The 20,750-nt window shown below is 35.2% G+C and overlaps 2 protein-coding genes across 3 annotated transcripts; both read right to left on the reverse strand.

The window, feature by feature from the left end:
• Positions 1 to 452: 452 nt before the first annotated feature.
• Positions 453 to 2,753, reverse strand: LOC128162115 (uncharacterized). Of its 2 annotated transcripts, none has more exons than XM_052825314.1 (2): positions 2,262 to 2,753; positions 453 to 1,701 (listed from the first exon to the last, which is right to left on the reverse strand). In XM_052825314.1, the coding sequence occupies exon 2, from the start codon at positions 1,691 to 1,693 to the stop codon at positions 917 to 919; it is 777 nt and encodes a 258-aa protein (XP_052681274.1). In that variant the 5' UTR covers positions 1,694 to 1,701; positions 2,262 to 2,753; the 3' UTR covers positions 453 to 916. The 2 variants fall into 2 exon arrangements, with proteins under 2 accessions (XP_052681274.1, XP_052681273.1); XM_052825313.1 differs by having other exon boundaries at positions 2,259 to 2,753.
• A 2,561-nt stretch (positions 2,754 to 5,314) lies between these two features.
• Positions 5,315 to 7,749, reverse strand: LOC128162930 (uncharacterized). Its single transcript, XM_052826358.1, has 8 exons — positions 7,726 to 7,749; positions 7,563 to 7,619; positions 7,238 to 7,315; positions 7,010 to 7,114; positions 6,583 to 6,681; positions 6,257 to 6,301; positions 5,737 to 5,808; positions 5,315 to 5,398 (listed from the first exon to the last, which is right to left on the reverse strand). Exons 1-8 carry the CDS (start codon positions 7,747 to 7,749, stop codon positions 5,315 to 5,317), a joined length of 564 nt encoding a protein of 187 aa, XP_052682318.1.
• Positions 7,750 to 20,750: the final 13,001 nt, after the last annotated feature.

The following is a 20,750-nucleotide window of genomic DNA, read 5'->3' on the forward strand; positions in this document are numbered from 1 at the left end:
TACATGCAACAAAAATATTGTTGAACAAAAACAGCATTTCATACATCAACAGCAACAAACATGTGTAATACATTGCAAAATAAATCCCCAACTACAAAGGTGATGAAGGGGAAGGAGGGTGGGTTGACTGCGGTGTTTACAAACTTGTTGACAGCTGACAGTTAAAGTGACGTAGTCAAAACATCGCGCGACTAAATGCCGCACTCTGATTGGCTAATGTAGACAAAAAGGAAGATCAGCTAAATACTCAAAAGTACTCAAAAATTAGAATTACAATTATATTATGACTAGACTACTATTTTTGGTACCAGCATAAAAATAACATATCACAATTTACATAAATGCTATTATTTACAATAATGCTGTATTATGTAATATTGTTGATCTGTCTAGGATTGATAGAAAAATATAAAACTTGGTTGTGTGTATGTACTGTAAAAAAAATATACAGCACATAAACACATCAGTTTACTTCTGACCTGTGTTATGTTATGTGTAACCACATCATGCACATAGTATAGATAAATGTTATACATGAATCACACTTTGAATAATGTCCAATATAAGACAAATGATAGGGAATTGTGATGAGAACTGAATTTTGACATACAACAAATCTATGCATTGAATTAAAAACACAAACAATGCATATCAGATACAATTATAATACACAGCAGTTAACTTCTGAACTGTGAAAATCTTACAAGAAAAATATATATACATAGCATTTGCTATACATATTCAAAATGTAAAGCTTGACAAACGTGTGTATCTGCAAATAGCATCAGATTTTCATCTTCCCATTTATTGAATGCGGTTTTCAGAATAACCCAAATGTGCTGCATGAGTGTCTGCCCCTATCCTGAAGCTGTGACCCTTGTATAGAGCAGGGTTCAAACCAACAAAATCAATAATACTAGTAAGATTTTTCACTGCAAATGTTGGACATGGCAATACATTTACCTCTTAATTCTTCAATAGGTTTTTGCCAATCTACAGCCAAAGACTCCCTAAACTTTCTGAAAGATTCGTCATATGATCTCCAAGCAACATCCCCATGCAGTCTTTTCATTTCTCTAATAAAGCTCATGTATTTTAATAAATGGGGAGTTTCTGATGGGTGTTTCTGAATTCTAATGTTAATAAAGATAAGAAAGGCATCAGTCCACTGACTGATGAACATGGGGGTTTTTGATTTTAAACTTTGCTGCACATTAATGACCCCTGGAGTAATGCACAACGTAAGAGGTTCTTCATCTTGGTGCGACAATAATACTTTTAAATCAAAAAAATCATTCGACCAAATTTTTGCCTTTATCTTTTGTGGTATTGTCGCACCAAGAGGAATACCTTCTGTTACAGAGATAAGATTATCAGAATTGAAGAAACCTTTGTTTGTGCCTACTGGCTCACCTGTGTTTTCTAAAAGTTGAGATACAACTGACAATATAGGGTTATCTTGCATAGACGAAGAAGCAGTCGTTGGTGCAGGTAACTCATTGACGGTGTTTGCATATGTAGCAGATGCAGCATTTTCTAGGGGTACCACTGTACTGCTTGATGCATCAGAGTTGGGTTTTTGCAATTTAACAATTTCTTGCGCAAGTCTTTGGTAATCGATTGGTTCAGCCTGAGGTTTATGTTTTGCTCTAGTACCTTCACTTGTCTCCACAGGATGTTTGCGTTTTGGCATGGTAACGCCTACAAGATATTTCAAAACTGTTAAAATCAATTTTCTAAATGTACCCAATATACAATTAATGCAACTTTTGAGTGTACAAATTTTCACTCAAATCATGCGGATATAGGTGCACACGAGCTAATTATTATGTGATTAATTGCAATTTTTGACACACAAACATTAAATAGGAAAATGAAATTATAGGACTTGCGCCAAAACAGTGTATATCTCTCGATTCACATGTAAACTTACATACAATTACATGTAACAATACAAATAAAGCATGTGTGCATGAATCTGCATGTGCATTAGTAATAGTCCACATGACCATGAGTGAGAAACAGAAAAAATAGTCCACACGACTCTGCATGCTGACCAGAAAAATAGTGCACATGACTCTGCACGTGAACCAGAAAAAATATTGCACACGACTGTGCATGGGAATCAAAATTAGTACACACGACTCTGCACGTGAATCAAAATTAGTACACACGACTGAATTGAATGCATATGCCTGTGAATATATTGAACACTATGAATGCAATTTAGCTCAAAGAATAATAAAAATATGTCAGACTGCTTATCTTGAATGTTGAAGGACAGCTATTCTAATGTTGTGAAGGTATTTCTCCATGTGGCGAGAACCAGATTCAATGTTGACCCCCATCTCTCCCCAGGTAGGTCAGGTCCGCCCAGAAACCACGATGAGACCAAAAATGAATTCCATGAAGCTTTTCAGTCTCTGACTTGAGCTGGCTGTTCACAGTCATGACAATGATGACATCATTGAAGGATGTCCGAGAGGCCCATGGTTGACGTCTAAGTAGTTGCCCTATAATAACTGTAAGGATACCAACCCCCTCATTGAGGTATTCCGCATATGACAAAATGTCAGTAGTCACTTTCCGTGGATCCGCATGGCACAAGTCATTTTCACGGATGAAACACACAGTGTGAGGTTTGAGGAAATTCAGAAATTCCGTAGATCGTGAGAGTCGTTCGAACGGCGAATGAACGAATGACCGATTATACGTGTACAAACATCTATCGCCATTGTCTGGACGGAGCCTACTTTTTTGTGTAAACTCGTGCATCAACTACACGAATTACGATACAACCGTTCCTTTCATTAAAAATTATACTCCGAAAATCAGAGACATAAATAACAGAGATTGTCAACCCCGCCATTAGCGTGTACCGGTAAATGTTACGGGACCAACCTTACTTTGAGAACTACAAGCGAAACAGCAATCTTGTATAAGTCATAAAATTTGAACCCGATAGTGAACATGAACCTGTAAATACTTTATACAGCATTATTGTAAATAATAGCATTTATGTAAATTGTGATATGTTATTTTTATGCTGGTACCAAAAATAGTAGTCTAGTCATAATATAATTGTAATTCTAATTTTTGAGTACTTTTGAGTATTTAGCTGATCTTCCTTTTTGTCTACATTAGCCAATCAGAGTGCGGCATTTAGTAAATGGGAAGATGAAAATCTGATGCTATTTGCAGATACACACGTTTGTCAAGCTTTACATTTTGAATATGTATAGGAAATGCTATGTATATATATTTTTCTTGTAAGATTTTCACAGTTCAGAAGTTAACTGCTGTGTATTATAATTGTATCTGATATGCATTGTTCGTGTTTTTAATTCAATGCATAGATTTGTTGTATGTCAAAATTCAGTTCTCATCACAATTCCCTATCATTTGTCTTATATTGGACATTATTCAAAGTGTGATTCATGTATAACATTTATCTATACTATGTGCATGATGTGGTTACACATAACATAACACAGGTCAGAAGTAAACTGATGTGTTTATGTGCTGTATATTTTTTTTACAGTACATACACACAACCAAGTTTTATATTTTTCTATCAATCCTAGACAGATCAACAATATTACATAATACAGCATTATTGTAAATAATAGCATTTATGTAAATTGTGATATGTTATTTTTATGCTGGTACCAAAAATAGTAGTCTAGTCATAATATAATTGTAATTCTAATTTTTGAGTACTTTTGAGTATTTAGCTGATCTTCCTTTTTGTCTACATTAGCCAATCAGAGTGCGGCATTTAGTCGCGCGATGTTTTGACTACGTCACTTTAACTGTCAGCTGTCAACAAGTTTGTAAACACCACAGTCAAGTTTTTGTTGGAGGTAATACTATCTCTAGTGGTTATTTAATTTCCCCGAGGCAGTAAGTGGCGAACGGATTTATTTTTACCTATTAATTTTGCATGAATCGCAAATGAAAAAAAAATCGTGTCAGATAAGTCGGTCTTAAAAATCAAAAATCAAAAAAATATTTCTAACGTCAGGTGCCTGTGTTTGTTATCGGTATACAAATGTTCACTTTCTTTGTTAATTCAGCAGTTTTAGAGTTTTCGGGATTTTCATAAAACTTTAATTACGGATACCGTCCGACTTGTGGATTTTCCCTTGGATCACAAAATTGAATAAATCTAATGATTGAAATTATCTACTTTAATATAGTTGTTTGATTTCCCGGTTAGTAGTAATTTTTAAAAATTTTCCTTCGGGTCTTATTTTACATAATATACCGTTGTGTCAATTTTCTACAATTATGAAGGCCGGGATTGAGTAAAATTTAGTAGACAAAGTATCAGACAATTGCGAAAAAGCCGAATTAACATAGATTGTAACAACTAATTCAAACTCATAAATTTTGGAAGCATATTCGAGGAAATCCAGGACAATTACAAATTCAAACTTTCAAGACCCCGTCTTTCAGTATTCTCAGTACTTTGATTCTATGAATGGGATCGTTCAGAAAAGAGACACTTCTATATGTAATGAATACTATGATAAACAAAAAAAAAATCCATATACATTTTTATGCACATTCATCATAATCAGAAATGCCTCGGAAATTATGAATAGCAATTTTAACTATCATCATGCAGAATTACTTCACAATGATCAGAGTGAGCTGAGGGTTGAATTTAGGTCTTGAGCCGATCCGGGGGAGGGGGAGTGGGGGAGTCCGGACTACCTCTTCCGCAAAAAAATTTCAAATATATAAAATTAACATAGATTGCCGAAAATAGGTCGCGGACCACCCATCGGCCTTGAAAACCAAATTTTACCTTCTTGGACATGTACTGAAAAAATTGTCTGGATCAGCGCATAAAAAATATTCATACCTTTGTGAAGTATGATCGACAACTCTGCATACTGCTCTTAATGCTGTTGATGTATTCTTTCTCAATCAAATGTGTATGTATGCGAAAAGCCGTTGGCCTTTTGCTTATATAAGAGGGTTTGATTTTGACTTGCATGCTTTTCACTACATAGCGCCCCCCCCCCCCCTTATTTTTTTTTGATCGGTATTATATAGGTTTAAAACCTATATCACTTTTTGCATTCATAATTTTGGGCATGTATTAGTATTCAGTCTCTCTCTCTCTCTCTCTCTCTCTGGAGAAAAACAGGTCACACAATCAGACAAATCAAACAATACTTTAATAGAAAAACGTTATTTTAAACATTCATTATTTGCAGCTTCTTTGTTCTCATAATCTTAAAATACATGTATATAACATTTTCAAATTTAAATCCTTTTCAATTTTCATTTAATTTCTGACAGCTCAGCGTCGGCAGAAGAATTTCCGACTTCTTGAGAACAGTCTGGATCCTCCAGTGCTTTTTTTCTTTCTTTTTGGTTTCTTTACCTGGCGAGAAAAAGTAGAAAATTTATCTAACATACTCTTATTTTTAATAATGTCAATTATGAACCTTAAAACTAAAGTGAAAAACTGTCTTTGCTTACAACATCTGATTCGTAAAAGTTTATCATGGAAGATATGGAATTATAGGCAATATAATTACAGGCAATATAATTATGTATAATTTGTATCCTTGATATTTTTGTTTTGTGTGCTTTTGTATGTAGTATATTATTCAAGAAACAGTAAATTCATGTACACGGGTTCTATGCTATATTTTGAATAAAAGAAATCAAATTGAATGTGTAAAATCGAAAAGATGATACGTATAAGTCAGTCAATACCTTTGGTTTCTGGGTACCTGGGCAGCACGGAATTAGCCGATAATACCACGGGGTATCCTGGTCATCTGTAATCTGTGGGGGAAATTAAACAGTAACATAAAAAAAACTGCCAGTGGTCTTATTTTTATACAATGTATAAGCCGTAATTCTGAAGCGGAGATTGTTCTTGGAAAAAATTAATGTATTTATCACTAATAGTGAAAACTATTTCATATAACAAAACATTTGATGTTGCTATTAAAACCTTCGCATGCGCTGATCCAGAAAATTTTTCCGGGATGGGGGTTCCGATAGTTTGCCAGGAGAGGCCTGAGGCATATTTTTGATAATTTTGTAATGTAAAGAGGTTATGATGTTATCATACAAATTTATTATCTCTTTATTAAATTTAAAGAAATTTGAATTTACAGGGGGGGGGGGGGGGGTCTTGGGGGTCTGGACCCCCCCCCCCCCCAAATTACGATCTGCACGTGCTTCGTAAGTAGAAAATACATCAATCTCTCTGCGCATGCTTATTCACCTCTGTAATGATACATGTTGACTTCCCTTCTTCCCTTTCCATGGCCTAGAATTAAAAATAAAGTTGTTCTAATCAACTTGAATAGGTTTGGTTTTGTATAGAGTGATGAGTACTCAGCTTAATTATTTTAGGTTTGTTTGATTACAATTTGTTTTCATTATTTCTTACATGTATATTGTTTAATTTGTTACTTGTTTTTTTTAAAATTATATTGATTGGCTTTTTAAAAAATTTAAGTAAAAATACTGACATGCAAAGTGCCCCAAAATTTGAAAACCTTGCTTTAAAACATAGTTTTCGAAAGGAAAGAAAGTGTCAAAGGTTACCATGAATCTTTCTTGTACAAGTCTCCTATACATGAATAGCTTTGCCAGCTGATATTTCATTTCAAGCTCCTCAAGGCTCATGTTTTCAGCGCCAGCCACCTGTTTACATACAAAGCAATTATCATAATAACCTAATAGGAAAAACTTGAACATATTCATTATCGCGGAATCATTGACTTCGTGGGTTTGTTTGCTAATCCGCGGGGATGTAATTTCGTTGATGCATCCATTTTCAGTTTTAGAAAGAAAGATATCTCTAATACTAACTTTCCTTTGAGGATGGAAGTTAGTTGGGTAAGACTACCCACGAAGAGCACAAACACTGAGACACCACGAATTTAATAATTCCACGACGACAACGAAATCTTCAGTAATAATAAAGATTCAATAATTTTTTCTGGTATTTTGAAATAAAATCCATATATACTGTGATTTTATGGCTGTGAAAGAATGTGTGTATCGTCCCAATTCGCAGTGCTCGCTGGGCCTCAGAGTCGTTTCCGTATCTTAAAATTGTGTAGCTATAGTGCTCCTGTAATTTTATGCATGTTATTGTAAAGAAGAAATGGCTATCTTGAGAGAGAGAGAGAGAGAGAGAGAGAGAGAGAGAGAGAGAGAGAGAGAGAGAGAGAGAGAGAGAGAGAGAGATTGTAACCTGATACTGAGAATCATCAGTCGCTGGTTGATGGGGATTCCCGAAATCTTCCTGAAGACGTACACAAACGTCCAGTTTCTGCAAACCAATTCGGCATTATTTTACCAGAGATTTGAATTAGTTTTATGTAGGTCATATGAATGAAATATAATATCTAAAATAATACTGTGTGCATGTTGCTTTATTAAGGTTATAGATGCGAACACACTGTAACTTTTTAAGAAGTAAATGTTTGATAGTTTTCCTTTATATCATTAAGGAATGTGTTCTTTACACAAACGGTACTACGCTTATATGTAATGAAATAAATTTAATTTTACCATACCTTTAGGTTGGTAGGCGGGAACCATCGCATAATTTCTTGTGGTTTTTCCATGATCTCCTTACAAAATTATGATATTTCGTTAGTTTCTGGTATCATGAGATAAAAATTGGAACATATATATATGTAAGACAATGATGTTTCAAACTAAAAACTATACGGTTACCTCTGTAATGTCGGTCTTGTCCATATCGCTAAAACGTTCTTTGCAACAAACACTGTTACTACTCTCTTGATGAATAGGTGATTAACAATACTGATGACGTCACAATAGAATAACTACGTCATAAGTTTCTCGCTAGATGGCGTATTACCAATCGGAACACCGCTCGGCCTTTTCCGTCAAGTCTCCGATTTGGCGTATTACGTTGCGCTTCAGTGGAAAGGGAAATTATTTTGAAGAACACGCATCAGGAGATTTGTAGCTGGAGCGAATCCACATTTGACGTTTTTAAGGAATTATACAAGTTTTAAAAATTAAGATCCTGTTGATTATTAAATTAATTTACTAGTATTCTGTACACTGGTCACATACCACTATCGCGCAAGTAGTTCTAAAAATGTATGTTTTTTTCCAAAAATTCTGAGGGGCGAATGGGCGAATTTGGTTCCTTTTAGGGCATGGATGGAAAGAAGAAAGTTTGAAAAAAAAATACTAGCTGTAAAAAATTGGTAAAATCAATCTTTAAAGGCGCAATAGGAAGGGTGTTAAGAGGCCAATGTTTATAAATATTCCGAAGTGAAAGTGGATATTGCAAGGTGGGGGTTATTGTAGGGGCCATTTCTCAGCCCCCTCTCGATTGATTTTCCTGTACTTTTGGACATGTTGCTGGACAAATGTTTGTCTGTTATTATGCCATATTTGAATAGATTTGAGCCACTGGAATTTTTTTACATGAGTTTTTGTTTTATAAAGGAATAAAAGGGAAAAATAATTGTGGTGTGTGTCCCACTGTAGAATACCATGTTCAATGGTTTTTGCTTCATCAGAACTTTTAATATGAGTTGTCTTTCTTTTCGAAAGATCGAAGTTCGTTTCCCTTAAGGTATTTATGTCCAAGAAATTCTTCCAATAATATTTTCATATTTTAAGAGTTTTGAAGCGCAAGCTTAGACATTTTTACAGACTCGAATAAGGACAATCTAAAGACGTACACTCAGTTGATTAGATTGCGTGCTTTGGTCCGGGGCCCGGGGCCCGGAAGTTTGGTGTCCTCTGCAATCATCGCTTTCAACAACGTATCAACTGTTTGTCCTTCACTTGTAATAGGGGGATTGCTTAAAGGAGGAGGCTTTTCCTGTAAACTTAAAAATGATTAAATTACCGGAAAAAAACACGAAGATATTATATATGTACCCCCTCCCCCTTGGGCAAAGCAAATTATTTCTCGGACCTCCAGTGGGGCAAACATTCTTAATCCGCGCATGTGTGGTACACGTGTAATTTTGATTTTACAATGAAACTTTACAATGAAATGTCAAAATTGTAATTTAAGGGCTTGATCATCCACTGTTTAAGATGTAATGCCCCTCTGCTATTAATTTTACTATATATTTCATCATTTGATATCATTACATTCAAATGTCTGAATGAAACAAATTTCGAAAATTGTTAATGTGTCTTATCAAATTATTAAGGAAACTAGACATAATGAATTGAAAAAGCAGATATCTACCATTTCAGCATAAAACTAAAAATATTAAATGATTATGAAAATAATATCAAGTTACAAACACTGGCAATTCATATGACAAAATATAATGAAGCGGTTCCTTTTAGCTCAGAATAGCACTTTCAATCAGCAAGAGTTATCTTTCTTTATCGCAAAATATGGAAGGTTTTGCATACATGTACAGTACATGCTAAATTGCCATAGTTTATAATTTTTCAGAAAAAGTTTTCTATTTTTAAGTTTCGATAAGATAATAGTTAATTGGATCTATGTGTTAAAATGTAAACCAGAGCATTTTGCTAAAACACAAAAGGGAATCAAAGGAAAATGGTGTGTGATCTTTATATCGGGATATTGATCTAGTTTTATACAATATGTGATATTGGTGGGGGTTTTTTTTAAATAAAAAAAATTCTGACACTTCATTTCTCAGAACAAAAAACACTTATTCAATTCTGAATATTTGAACTGTTATTTGTTTGAAATGATGCTAACTTAGTCTAGAGGGTTTGCAATTGTCTAAGTCATGATTTCTCCCAGTCATAATACATTTACGCCTGTGAACAAGCTATAAAGAAAGAAATAAAAAATTTCCATGCAGAGATTCTGTGGCCTAAAACATCAAGAACGTTATCATATCCATAAGAATCACAACCCCTCTCTCTCTCTCTCTCTCTCTCTCTCTCTCTCTCTCTCTCTCTCTCTCTCTCTCTCTCTCTGACGAAATACAAATAACAATTTAAATAATTTAAACATTTTATGAAAGAATATTTTGTTCTAACACATTTTTTTTCAACATCTTTAAAACATCTTTAAATCATAATCTTAACAAACTAAAATTTTAAAAACATCATTTTCAATTTACTTTTTTTTCCATATTAAACAACAACTGCTAAGTTCTTTCACTTTTTCTTTCAATCTTTTCCTTTTTTTTCCTTTGCGTCAGTACCTGGCCTGAAAAAGAAGACCAGATATTAAACAAGCACCTTTTTAATTATATTTATGAAACTAAAAGGACAATACTTATAGGTCAATAAATATATACCTTTGTCTTGGGGTACTGTGCCGGCAAGGTATAAACCAGTAGTACCAAGGGGTACTCTGGTGTTGATCACCTGTCTAATAAAAGAATAAAAAGCTTGACAGTGGTCATATTATATTTAACAGGGAAATTTTCGCCCTTCTACACTTGCAAACGGTTTCACTCTGCCTTGAATTTACCCAGGCACAGGGGTGTGTTGAAAGAGAGATATCGTAAAACCTAAGAATTCTCCTGCTGTCTAAAAGCTGACAACGAGGACAAAAATAAAACAGAGGGGGAATATTCTTTTTAGTAAAATATAGTAATATGTTAAAATATTCATTTATTTTATTACAATAAAAAACGCATGATATATTTTTCAGTAAAATCCATCCAAAGTCATAATAAAATCCATTATCTGATGCTACTATATGTTTTTACGCAGGTACATGGGTCTTTTGAGGAGGGGACACTATTTTTCTAGAATTAACATACAGAAAACTAAACTTTAGAGAAGGTGCCCCCCCACGCCACTTTGAAGAGGAATGGAAACATTTTAGGTAAATAAATATATTAAAGCCTAAAATATAAGTTTTTGGTACTACACTATCCCCCCTTCCATCCCCATGGATTAGGCTTTTGAAAATTTGCGGATTCCTTTTTTATCTTGTCAAGATTATTCGGATTAGAGTGCCCCCCCCCCCCACTTTCAAAAAACGAAGCTACGTGCCTGTCACAGAAATATTATGTGAAATGTACAAACATTCACATTATAATAAGAAAAATAATTGAAAATATTGAGAAAATAAATAAGTATTAAATAGTTATAAAAATGTATTTAAAGAAAAACGTACATACATGTATCAAATATTTGACCAGTGACCATATTGATTGTGTTGTGTTATTACAAATCTTAGAATTACCTGTAAGTGTTTTATCTTTTACCCAGCGAGCAGCGGATAGAAGTTTTGATAGTATTACTCAACAGATGAATTTATTTGAGAGTTTGATCAAACTACACGTACAATAGTTCTTACATTTATCAAGACTTCTTCTAAATCCTCTAACGGCATATCCAGACATCCTGCAATCTAATTTCATACAAATAAACAATATTAATTTTTTGATATAACAAACGAAATATTGTTTTTTTTTTAAATGCATGAAATAAAATATCAATACAAATTTCGTAAGGAAAACGCACATACTAATGATTGAAACGACAAAAAATCCTAAAAACAAATAGCAGAACAAAAATGGTAAAAAAAAGAAATAAAAGATACAGACAGTCTTTAAAAGATATATACATGTACATACTGTTTTCCGCCGTTTTCTGATGAGAGTCAGAATGGCTGATACTCTCAAGGCCCTCTTGGCCTCCTCGATACATCCCTTGGTTACCTGTTATTTGATAAATAGTATGAGAGAGCCTTGCTCCTACACAAAATCTTTGTATACATGGTATAATTGTTATGAAAAAGATTGTAATTTCACCTACATTTTGGTTGTTAACCAAGATCCAAAAATCTGATGATTTTTTAAAATTCCCATTTAAAATGAAGATATTTCATAAAAGTAACCGATTTTCAAAGAAAACATGATAAAGATATTGCAGATGGCTATTGAGAGAAACTTTTAATTTGAAATTAACATAACTGTTTTTCGCTTGTAAAATCCATGTTTGTCTGCCCTCACAATTTAATCGAGCTTATTACCTGGTTAACTTCATAAAAAAACATCACGTGGACAAGTTTGTCCAATGGTATATAGGGGACATTTTATTCTTTAGTGAGCATATGAAACATCGCCCCAAATCGTGATGAAACATCGCCAAAGTGACTCGATCATGGATCAGCTTGTTCGCACCATTGCGTTTTGTTTTGTATTGATTATTAACAACAATTTTTTCTTTACATACACATTCTTACTTCCTTATAGAATGGACGGATTAGAATAAAATGAAACTCATCTTTAATCTGTGATAATGAGCATAGATTACAAACTCTCGTTTTTATGGATATTATAATCATAGTTGACAATTTTCGGTTATCTGATTTACGTAATTTAATTAAACATTTCACCATAATATCTTATTTAGCCTTGGAAAAAGGGATAATAATTGGCGTTTCATTTACAACTTTTTCATAATTGATTCTTAGCTTTAAAACATTTCTAACTCTTAGTCATTTCTCTTAAATACGTTTAAAAATTCTTTTAATTAATGAACAACAAAGTACATGTACCGATAGATAAACAATGTAAATGTTAAATTATGTACATGTAAAAACTGACTTTCCTAGCCGATTTGGCAAAAGTCTGTTGTTCAGTGGATCACCCAAAATGTATGTTGATTGTTTAAAAAAAACCGGTATTTCACGATATGAATGATCATATATGAGCATATACATGTATTATAACAAAACCAATCCAGATTAATATTAAGATACACATTTCTCGCATTAGACTGTCTTCACGTTGTTTAAATATTAAAACAGGAAGAAACAGGTAAGAGCAGGGAGGCTCGGTGATGTTTGTGATACTCAACAAATTGAAGAAGAGTTTCATTTCATTCTTCAATGTCCAAAATATTACAATCTGCGATAAAAATATTTATAAACGAGTATTATCTTAAGCCTCCAAGTATATTTAATTACATGTACTTCAGTTGTTGGGTTCAGAACACGTATCTAGCTTGGTTGGCCTTGCTAAATATATCAAATATGCTTTATATATCCGTAATAATCATTTTCCACACTGCATGTAACTCATTCAATGTATTTAAAGGCCGAACATTTTTACCGGGTGGTAAATCTCAGGTTAGGGCGGGGCTTAATTTTTTTCATGCTTGAATGCCTCTAGGGCTTGAAGTCTACGCGTGGTCGTCAACGCTGCTAATTCATATACACAGGAAATGATTCTTTACACAGACAATACTCGAGCTGCTAAAATGTACCTGTATGGCTCATACATTGCATGTTGGAAAATAAGGAATAAAAAAGAAGTCAATATTTATTTTGATACCATTGATTATATCCATGTAAACTCATTCATGTAATAATCTAATTATGTTAAAACTGTGTTTTTTTTATCAAGCAGAATGCGTAAATTGGTTGAGAGAATGTACTGAAAACTGCAGAATAACGGATGAAGATTGTAACGATATTATTATCAATGAAGTTGAATTTATAATTGAATAAAAATAAATTCAGAGGACGTTGGCCATTGGTCAATTATGCATTTATTTTTATTAACGAAATATGCATAATTGGCAGATGTTTCCAGCTCTAGCCACGTGGAGGCCTCCTCTCTGTAGAGCCATGTTTGTGTGTGCGTGTTTTTTGTGGGGTTTTTTTCTCATTTTTTTCCTGTGACAGCTTTGAATTGGTTACGCTCAGTTTTTGAGTAAGTCCAGGAACCTGAACCAGATCTTGTGTCGATATGCGTAAGTCCGGCGCACCAATGTCTTCTTCACTTTTCCAGATAATGTCTCGTACACACTTGTGTTGTGCCTGTCTACGTTTTCAGTCCAGTGACAAATGGCTAGTGCAGTTCTCATCTCGTAGGAGTCATCCCCAAAGCTGATCTGCTTGTCATGGAAGATGTTGAGGACGTTGTTGAAGGACCCCACGTAGTAAGTATCCATTGCGAATATGTAGTCCTCTGGGCACTTGTACACGACTGTGTTCCGGACGGTGCTGTTGAGGAGATTTTCTGCCACAGGATCTCCAATCACAATCTTGCTTGGTTCATAGTTTTGATCCGTGCTGCATCGGCTTTCTGCAGGACAGTTGGCATGGATGTTCTTATAGCGGAAGACTATGTTGTCAAGTCGCTGACAAAGAATATCTGGATTATGGTTGCAATTCCTCATGCTATACTGGAGGTGTAGACGCACGGAATGGACTTTGACTGTAAGTTCTTCATGCCAGGAACACCAAAGGTTTTTTTTTTGGGTCCTTTGGACACTTTTGATATTTCTTTCTCAGCTGCTTTCGCCGCATACCAGGTGTCGTTCTGGTTTGTGGTATCAGGGCGCTCCTCTCTGATGAATTTATTTATACTGGCATTACGGTCATGGGCATGGAGATGAACTGTAACTGGACCGCCGATGCTAGGAATGTTGCTGTCAAAAAACTCGTAGAGTCTCCGTGTTCTGGTCATCCGTCCGAGTGACATGTTCTTCACGAATCACCTTATGCGTTGCATTCCCGATGCACACAACGTTCGTGTCCTTTGAGTTCTTCCGAAATCCATTCCTCGCGTCAGTAAGGATGCTGATAGCGCCGTCATTGTCCTGAGATTGGACGATTTCTTCCCAAAGGGCTTGGTCACACGAATAATCCTGTCCAGTCAGCACAGCTGTGGTATACTTGGACAGCAGATCTTCCGCATCTTCATCACGTAAGGGAAAGAACTTGATGGTTCCTGAAGACGTGTCACTTGGTTTGGTAAAAGTCCTGTGCTAAGTAATGAATGGGTCCATCTGGCGTTGGCTAGGAAAGTTCCGTTAGAGAGATAAACAGAACTACTCCACGAGAATATATGTCCCGACGAACAAGAAAAATGGAAAACCGCGACAGTCCCGCACATCAAGGTTTGCTCCGGTCTGAAGGACAGCTGATTCTGGCAGGCACTGTTGTGGTGATGAGCTGACTGAAGTAGCCGAGCTGGTATCTTCAACTTTCACATCCGGAGGAGAAAAATCGGGAGACTCGAAGTCACTATAAAGTAATGCGTCCAAGGCCCTCTCGATGATGTCGGCGTTGTTTAGGCGCTGGTCCTTGGCTCTGAACTTTTCCTTCAGCGTCACCATCTTCTGATGTGTCGTTGAGGCCAACGCATCTCCTCTGGGTAATTCTAGTCTGAAGGAAGCCGATCTTTTTCTCACACTCTCTGGCGTCTTTGGAGTTTTGGGCGTTGAAGGGGCGCTATCCATCGTTATGATACTCGAAAAATACAATATTTTATACTCTACACAAACACTAAGATTTTCAAAAGATACGTGTTCACTCGGAGAGAAACGTAAACGAAGTGATCTCAGTATGGTGACTTTATACTCAGTGTATATTGCTTGTCAACAAACATTGTTTGTACTGCAACAATAACCCCCCCCCCTTACCCCCTGTCTGGTGTACATGTATTTCCCCCTCTCTTACTAGTGTTTTTGGTCCACATGAACTTGTCTTCATAGTGATAGTTATCTATTATATAAATTATCTATCATGTGCATATATTTGTGTAAATTTGTGTAAAAATCTAATTATTACACACACACACATATATATATACACGTGTAAATTCAGATAATGTGTAGGGACGACAGCCATTATTTCTTACAGCGATCACTCGTCTTCATAGTGATAGTTATCAATTATATAAATTATCTATCATGTGCATATATTTGTGTAAATTTGTGTAAAAATCTAATTATTACACACACACATACATATATACATGTAAATTCAGATAATGTGTAAGGACGTCAGCCATTATTTCTTACAGCGATCATTTAGATATGGAAATAATATTTTATAAAAATCTGATCACTGTAAAGAATAATGTTTCCAGCTCTAGCCACGTGGAGGCCTCCCTTATGTAGAGCCTTTTTTTTTTTAACTGCATGTATGTGTGCATATGTGTTTTCATAACTTTATTTCAACATCACTACCACAAATGTCCCATGTATGGCTGACTTGGCAGATTGGGAAACCATTCTCTAACCTGCCGCACAACACAATCCGGCATAAATTCTCGCTTGTAAGCGTGGGACTGCCATACAAAACAGCGATGACGACTGTCAATACGAACTGCTACGGACTTCCTTGCTAGTTATCGTTCATCCTGTCACAGTCCCCTGTGGCACAACATTGTCTAGAACTTTTTGTAAAGTCCTTTTCTGTAGTGTTTGTTTTTCTGCGAGCCTTCTCTGCATCTTTCTGGCCACCAAAGCTGCCGATTCTGGTCGCTCGTGACACACGGCCTACAAAAACAGTCGGGGCACTCAAAACGTCCATCTGATGGTGGAATGATCGGACGATGTTCTGTTACGGGATATTCTTGGTCAGACTCATCCTCGGGGTCCCAGCTCCAGTCATTATAGGCAAATAAGGCCTGGATCGCTGCTAACTTTTCCTCGAAAAGACGGACAGTTACTCTCGTAGTCATGTTGTATGGATTTCTCTCAAACAAATGAACAAATGCACACACACTCAAATATTCTGTAATATTTAATTATAAAATAATTACGTACTCATCATTATCGCGCTTTTCCTATAATTAATTTTGATTTACTATTTTTACCTGGCGGTACAAATAAAAGAGAAAAAAGTTAGTTGCGCTACCTGATCGCTGTACGGTCCAGGTAGTTTCACGCTCTGGCGATCACGTCAATCAAGTCTAGCGCTATTGTTTTCCTACTTGATTGACAGGCGGCAATTGATTGAAGTCGATGCAGGTAAAAAAGGGGCGTTCGTAAAATGTTCGGCCTTTAAGAGACAAATGTTTCAATTCAGTTCAATGTTAACATATGTTATGCATTGATACTATATCTCTAGTTATGAATGATAATTGTTGAGCCCAAACTGTACAATATTATTTATTGAGAAATACAACTTTTGGCCACACTGACCATCAGTTTACAATAATTTACATATTATAATATAATATAAACATTAAACCTTTTGGAGTCTAAAATATTGTGGGGGGGGGGGAGGGGGGCTGATCAAGTGTTCAACCAGTTTACAATAATTCACATAATATTTCAAGTGTTTCACAATTCCCACGGTTGCACACATTACATATAGTAAATTAAATGTAAATTTGCATATCATATACTTATTTGAATATACATTATTAGGTCAACAACTATTTCACATAACTAGAGGCGAATGATATGCGTCTGAAAGAATACTTTGATCAAACTTCGCGTACCATTGTTCTATCTTGTATGAATCGTCGAATCATGTACTTTCTAGCCAACTGATATTTCTTTTCAAGTTCTTCTAAGGGCATAATCAGACTGCCTGTGTGTTAAATGATAAATTCTAACAATTTTTTCTAATACAAAAATTTCACGCATTTATCTAGAGGGGGTCGAGGATTGGGATATATTGGTTCAGACCTTCTGCCGCTTAGAACCTTGCCCTATGTGGATTCGCGCATATAGTTGCATTGTGCACTGCAGATTACCTTGTTCATTGGTTTTTGTTTCATCAGAACATGTAATTTGAGTTGTCTTTTTTTTTTGAATTTCCTGGGAAGGTACATGTATATATATGTCCAAGAAAACCTGCCAAAACTTTTTAGATTTCATGAGTTTTGAAGCGAAAGCTAAGACATACATGTATGTTCAGACTCAAATAAGGGCAATTTACACATAAAAATACGAAACCTTGAAATAGAAATTGATGTCGCTTGACAACTAGCATGATCAGCTCCCGTGCGCTCCCGTTCGCTATCAAGTGTTTGTTCTTTACTTGTGCTGTATGGTTTGCTTGGATCTAGAAGGGGAAGGGGTTTCCTCCTGTAAACTTGAAAATTTAATTTAATAAGTATTTTATTCAAGTATATAGGAATATATGAATTAGATCGAACAGCAGGCACAATGCTTATATATGTTCTCTCCTACAACTTGAAACTTGAAAATGATAAAATTACCGGAAAATAAAAGAAGATACCCCCTACCCTCTGAACAATCAAAGTTATCCCTCTGACCCCACTGAAAAAAAACAACTTTATCCGCGCATGTGTGGTAATTTGAATAGAAACTTTACAATGAAATGTCAAAAATGTAATTTAAGGGCTTAATAATTCACTCTTTAAGATGTTATGTCCCTCTGTTCTAAATCATAAAATTTAAATTGTCCCTCATATTTTAAATGTTCTCTGATTTGATTTTCATCATTCAATATCATTACCTTCAAACAAAAGAAAGTAAAAGTGATGAAACGCTGCTAGATATGTCAAAAAATGATAATGTATTTGATAATCATAATAGCAAATAGGAAAAGCAAATTTTTACCATCGCAGTATAAAATTCAAAATATTAAATGAAAATAATAAGTAGTTACAAACGCTGTCAATGCATCATACAATATATAATGAAACGATGCCTCTTAGCTCGTAATATGACATTGTTGTTTAGAATGCTTCAATCAGCAAGAGTTATCTTCCTTTATCCTAAACTATCGAAGGTGTTTGCCTTCATGTACACAGTACATGATAAGTTGCCATATTTTATAATTTTTCAGAAAAAGTTTTCTGTTTTTAAGTTTGGATAAGATAATAATAAATTGGATCTATAGATATTGTAAAACTCGCCAGTGTTTTTTTAAGTAAGGCTCAATATCTCCTTCACTTACAAAATAAGAATGGTCACTGAAACTTCTCGCCCTACAACTCATAAGGAGATCATTCACAAATAATTATTCAAAACTCCAGATTTAATGCTCGAGTGGGACATGGTTGAACAATAAAGTTCATTTTTGATAGGTAAGTTGGAATTTACAGAATTATCACAGGATGAATCTCTGCCATTCAGTCAACTGAATGTTAACTGAATGGTCTGGAAAGGTGACTGAATGGCATAGCTATGCCGTTCAGTCAAATTTCATTTACCTTTCAGTTGACTGAATGGCAGAGATTCATCCTGTGTATAGGGAACGATTTGAAGATTCTGTGATTGTTGACCGGAAATTACACATGAATCTTCAGATTGATCATTTGTTTTGACACTTGTGGTGGTTATTGTAGATAAAGTTGCACTCGCACTTTTGTTTTGGGTAGAAGACAGTTCACGATAATAGCTACGTATGGAAGCTTCGTTACAATGGCCAGAGAAGTACATGATGTTGCTTGCTTCAAATCCAGCGTCGTTCATGGCCTGAATTGCTGTCGCTCTTACACAGTGAGCTGTGTAACGTTTGCATCCTGCGGCCTTGCAAATATCCGGAAGGAAATTAACATTTGATCGCTTTTTCATGGGATCGTCTGTGTACCATATGTTGCAATCTTTCGGGTAAGAAATGGCACCTTTAACGCATTTTTCGAAAAGATGATACGCATTGGGGTCCTTTTTAGACAAGATGAACTTCAACATCTTTACAGGACAAGTTTAGTTTCCAGTTTCATACATTCTTTTGTCGTTCAGTGCTTCAAGTTTGTGAATGCCACCTTGATAGTTTTATTGTTTTGTTTCATGCTTCAAACAAGCATATATGGAGCCTTCTTTGTCAACTTTGAAATCAAAGGAATCTACACGAAGCTGATGATGGAATTCAAGACCACGAGACACAAAATGTATCGCTATGATGTACCACATTGCAAGTCGCAGATTGACTAGAGAAGAATATGCACTCTCCAGGTAAGCAGAAATTTTCTGTAAATCTAATTTGTAAATGATCTCCTTATGAGTTGTAGGGCGAGAAGTTTCAGTGACCATTCTATGCTTCATGAGACCGGTCAAACTTTTTTTTGCAGTTTTGAACGCTTTATCGTTTACAGTGTCTATATTTCGACCGATGTTGGATAAATGTCTGTTTATGGCGGCTCTGCTTGCTTTCATTGTATTTTTATGATATTCGGAGGTATGCTCCTTTTTTCGGGTTTTAGGATTTTGCTTCACAGTAAAAGCGACTGAGATTTTTCGCCAGATCCTCCTCGCAAATCTCAGCCAGATCTAGAGGGACTCCAAACGTTTCAATACGCCAATCTGTAATAGAAAACGCAAAATGATATCAATGTTTTGACAGTTATTTGAGAAAAAACTATAACTGCATGAAATGGGCTGTTTTTGTTTGCGTTTAATTGCTGCTTACTAGTATTCACTTTTTTAGAAAAAAGAAGCGTACCTGTAAGAATCTTTACAACCCCATTTGGTGTTTTTTTTTTAGCCTTTGATTGTGTGAGTTCCTGAAATCCTTTAATTTCGTCGTCGGAAAGCTTCGCAAAACGATTACTTGTTGACGTTTCTGGGGCTGGCAACCCGGAATCATCGGATTTTTTCAAATCGGCAAATGCCTGTTGGTTAAAGTTATATCGATGTCCGAAACGACCATTTCGGATAGAAAAATGTCAAAATCAGAATCAATACCTTCTAATTTTAATTATGGCAGGAGGGCTTCATAATTATCCCCACTAAATACTTCAAAATCGCCATATTTTACCGCATCTGATATATCGTGGTGTATATTCATGGTGGCTGCATTCGATTGAAATAAGAATTGAACTGATCAGCAGACGATAATGATAAGAAATCTATTCATCAGCAGACGGTCGTTTATTTAAAATGTTTAAATTGCATATTAAGATATTTTTCTATAAATTTTAATTTAAATGGTAATCTTAACATGCTCATTTTAATTTTCATTCATTTTGTGTGCGAAAAGAAAACATTTCAAAACCACTATTTAGCACATGCAATGAATTACTTCACGTGCCGCGCAGCCAATACCGTTTTTCGGTTTTGCTATAAGACACGCCCATTTTGTGTCACTCATA

Source organism: Crassostrea angulata, chromosome 9 (genome assembly GCF_025612915.1).
Source record: "Crassostrea angulata isolate pt1a10 chromosome 9, ASM2561291v2, whole genome shotgun sequence".
Lineage (NCBI taxonomy): Eukaryota > Metazoa > Mollusca > Bivalvia > Ostreida > Ostreidae > Magallana > Magallana angulata.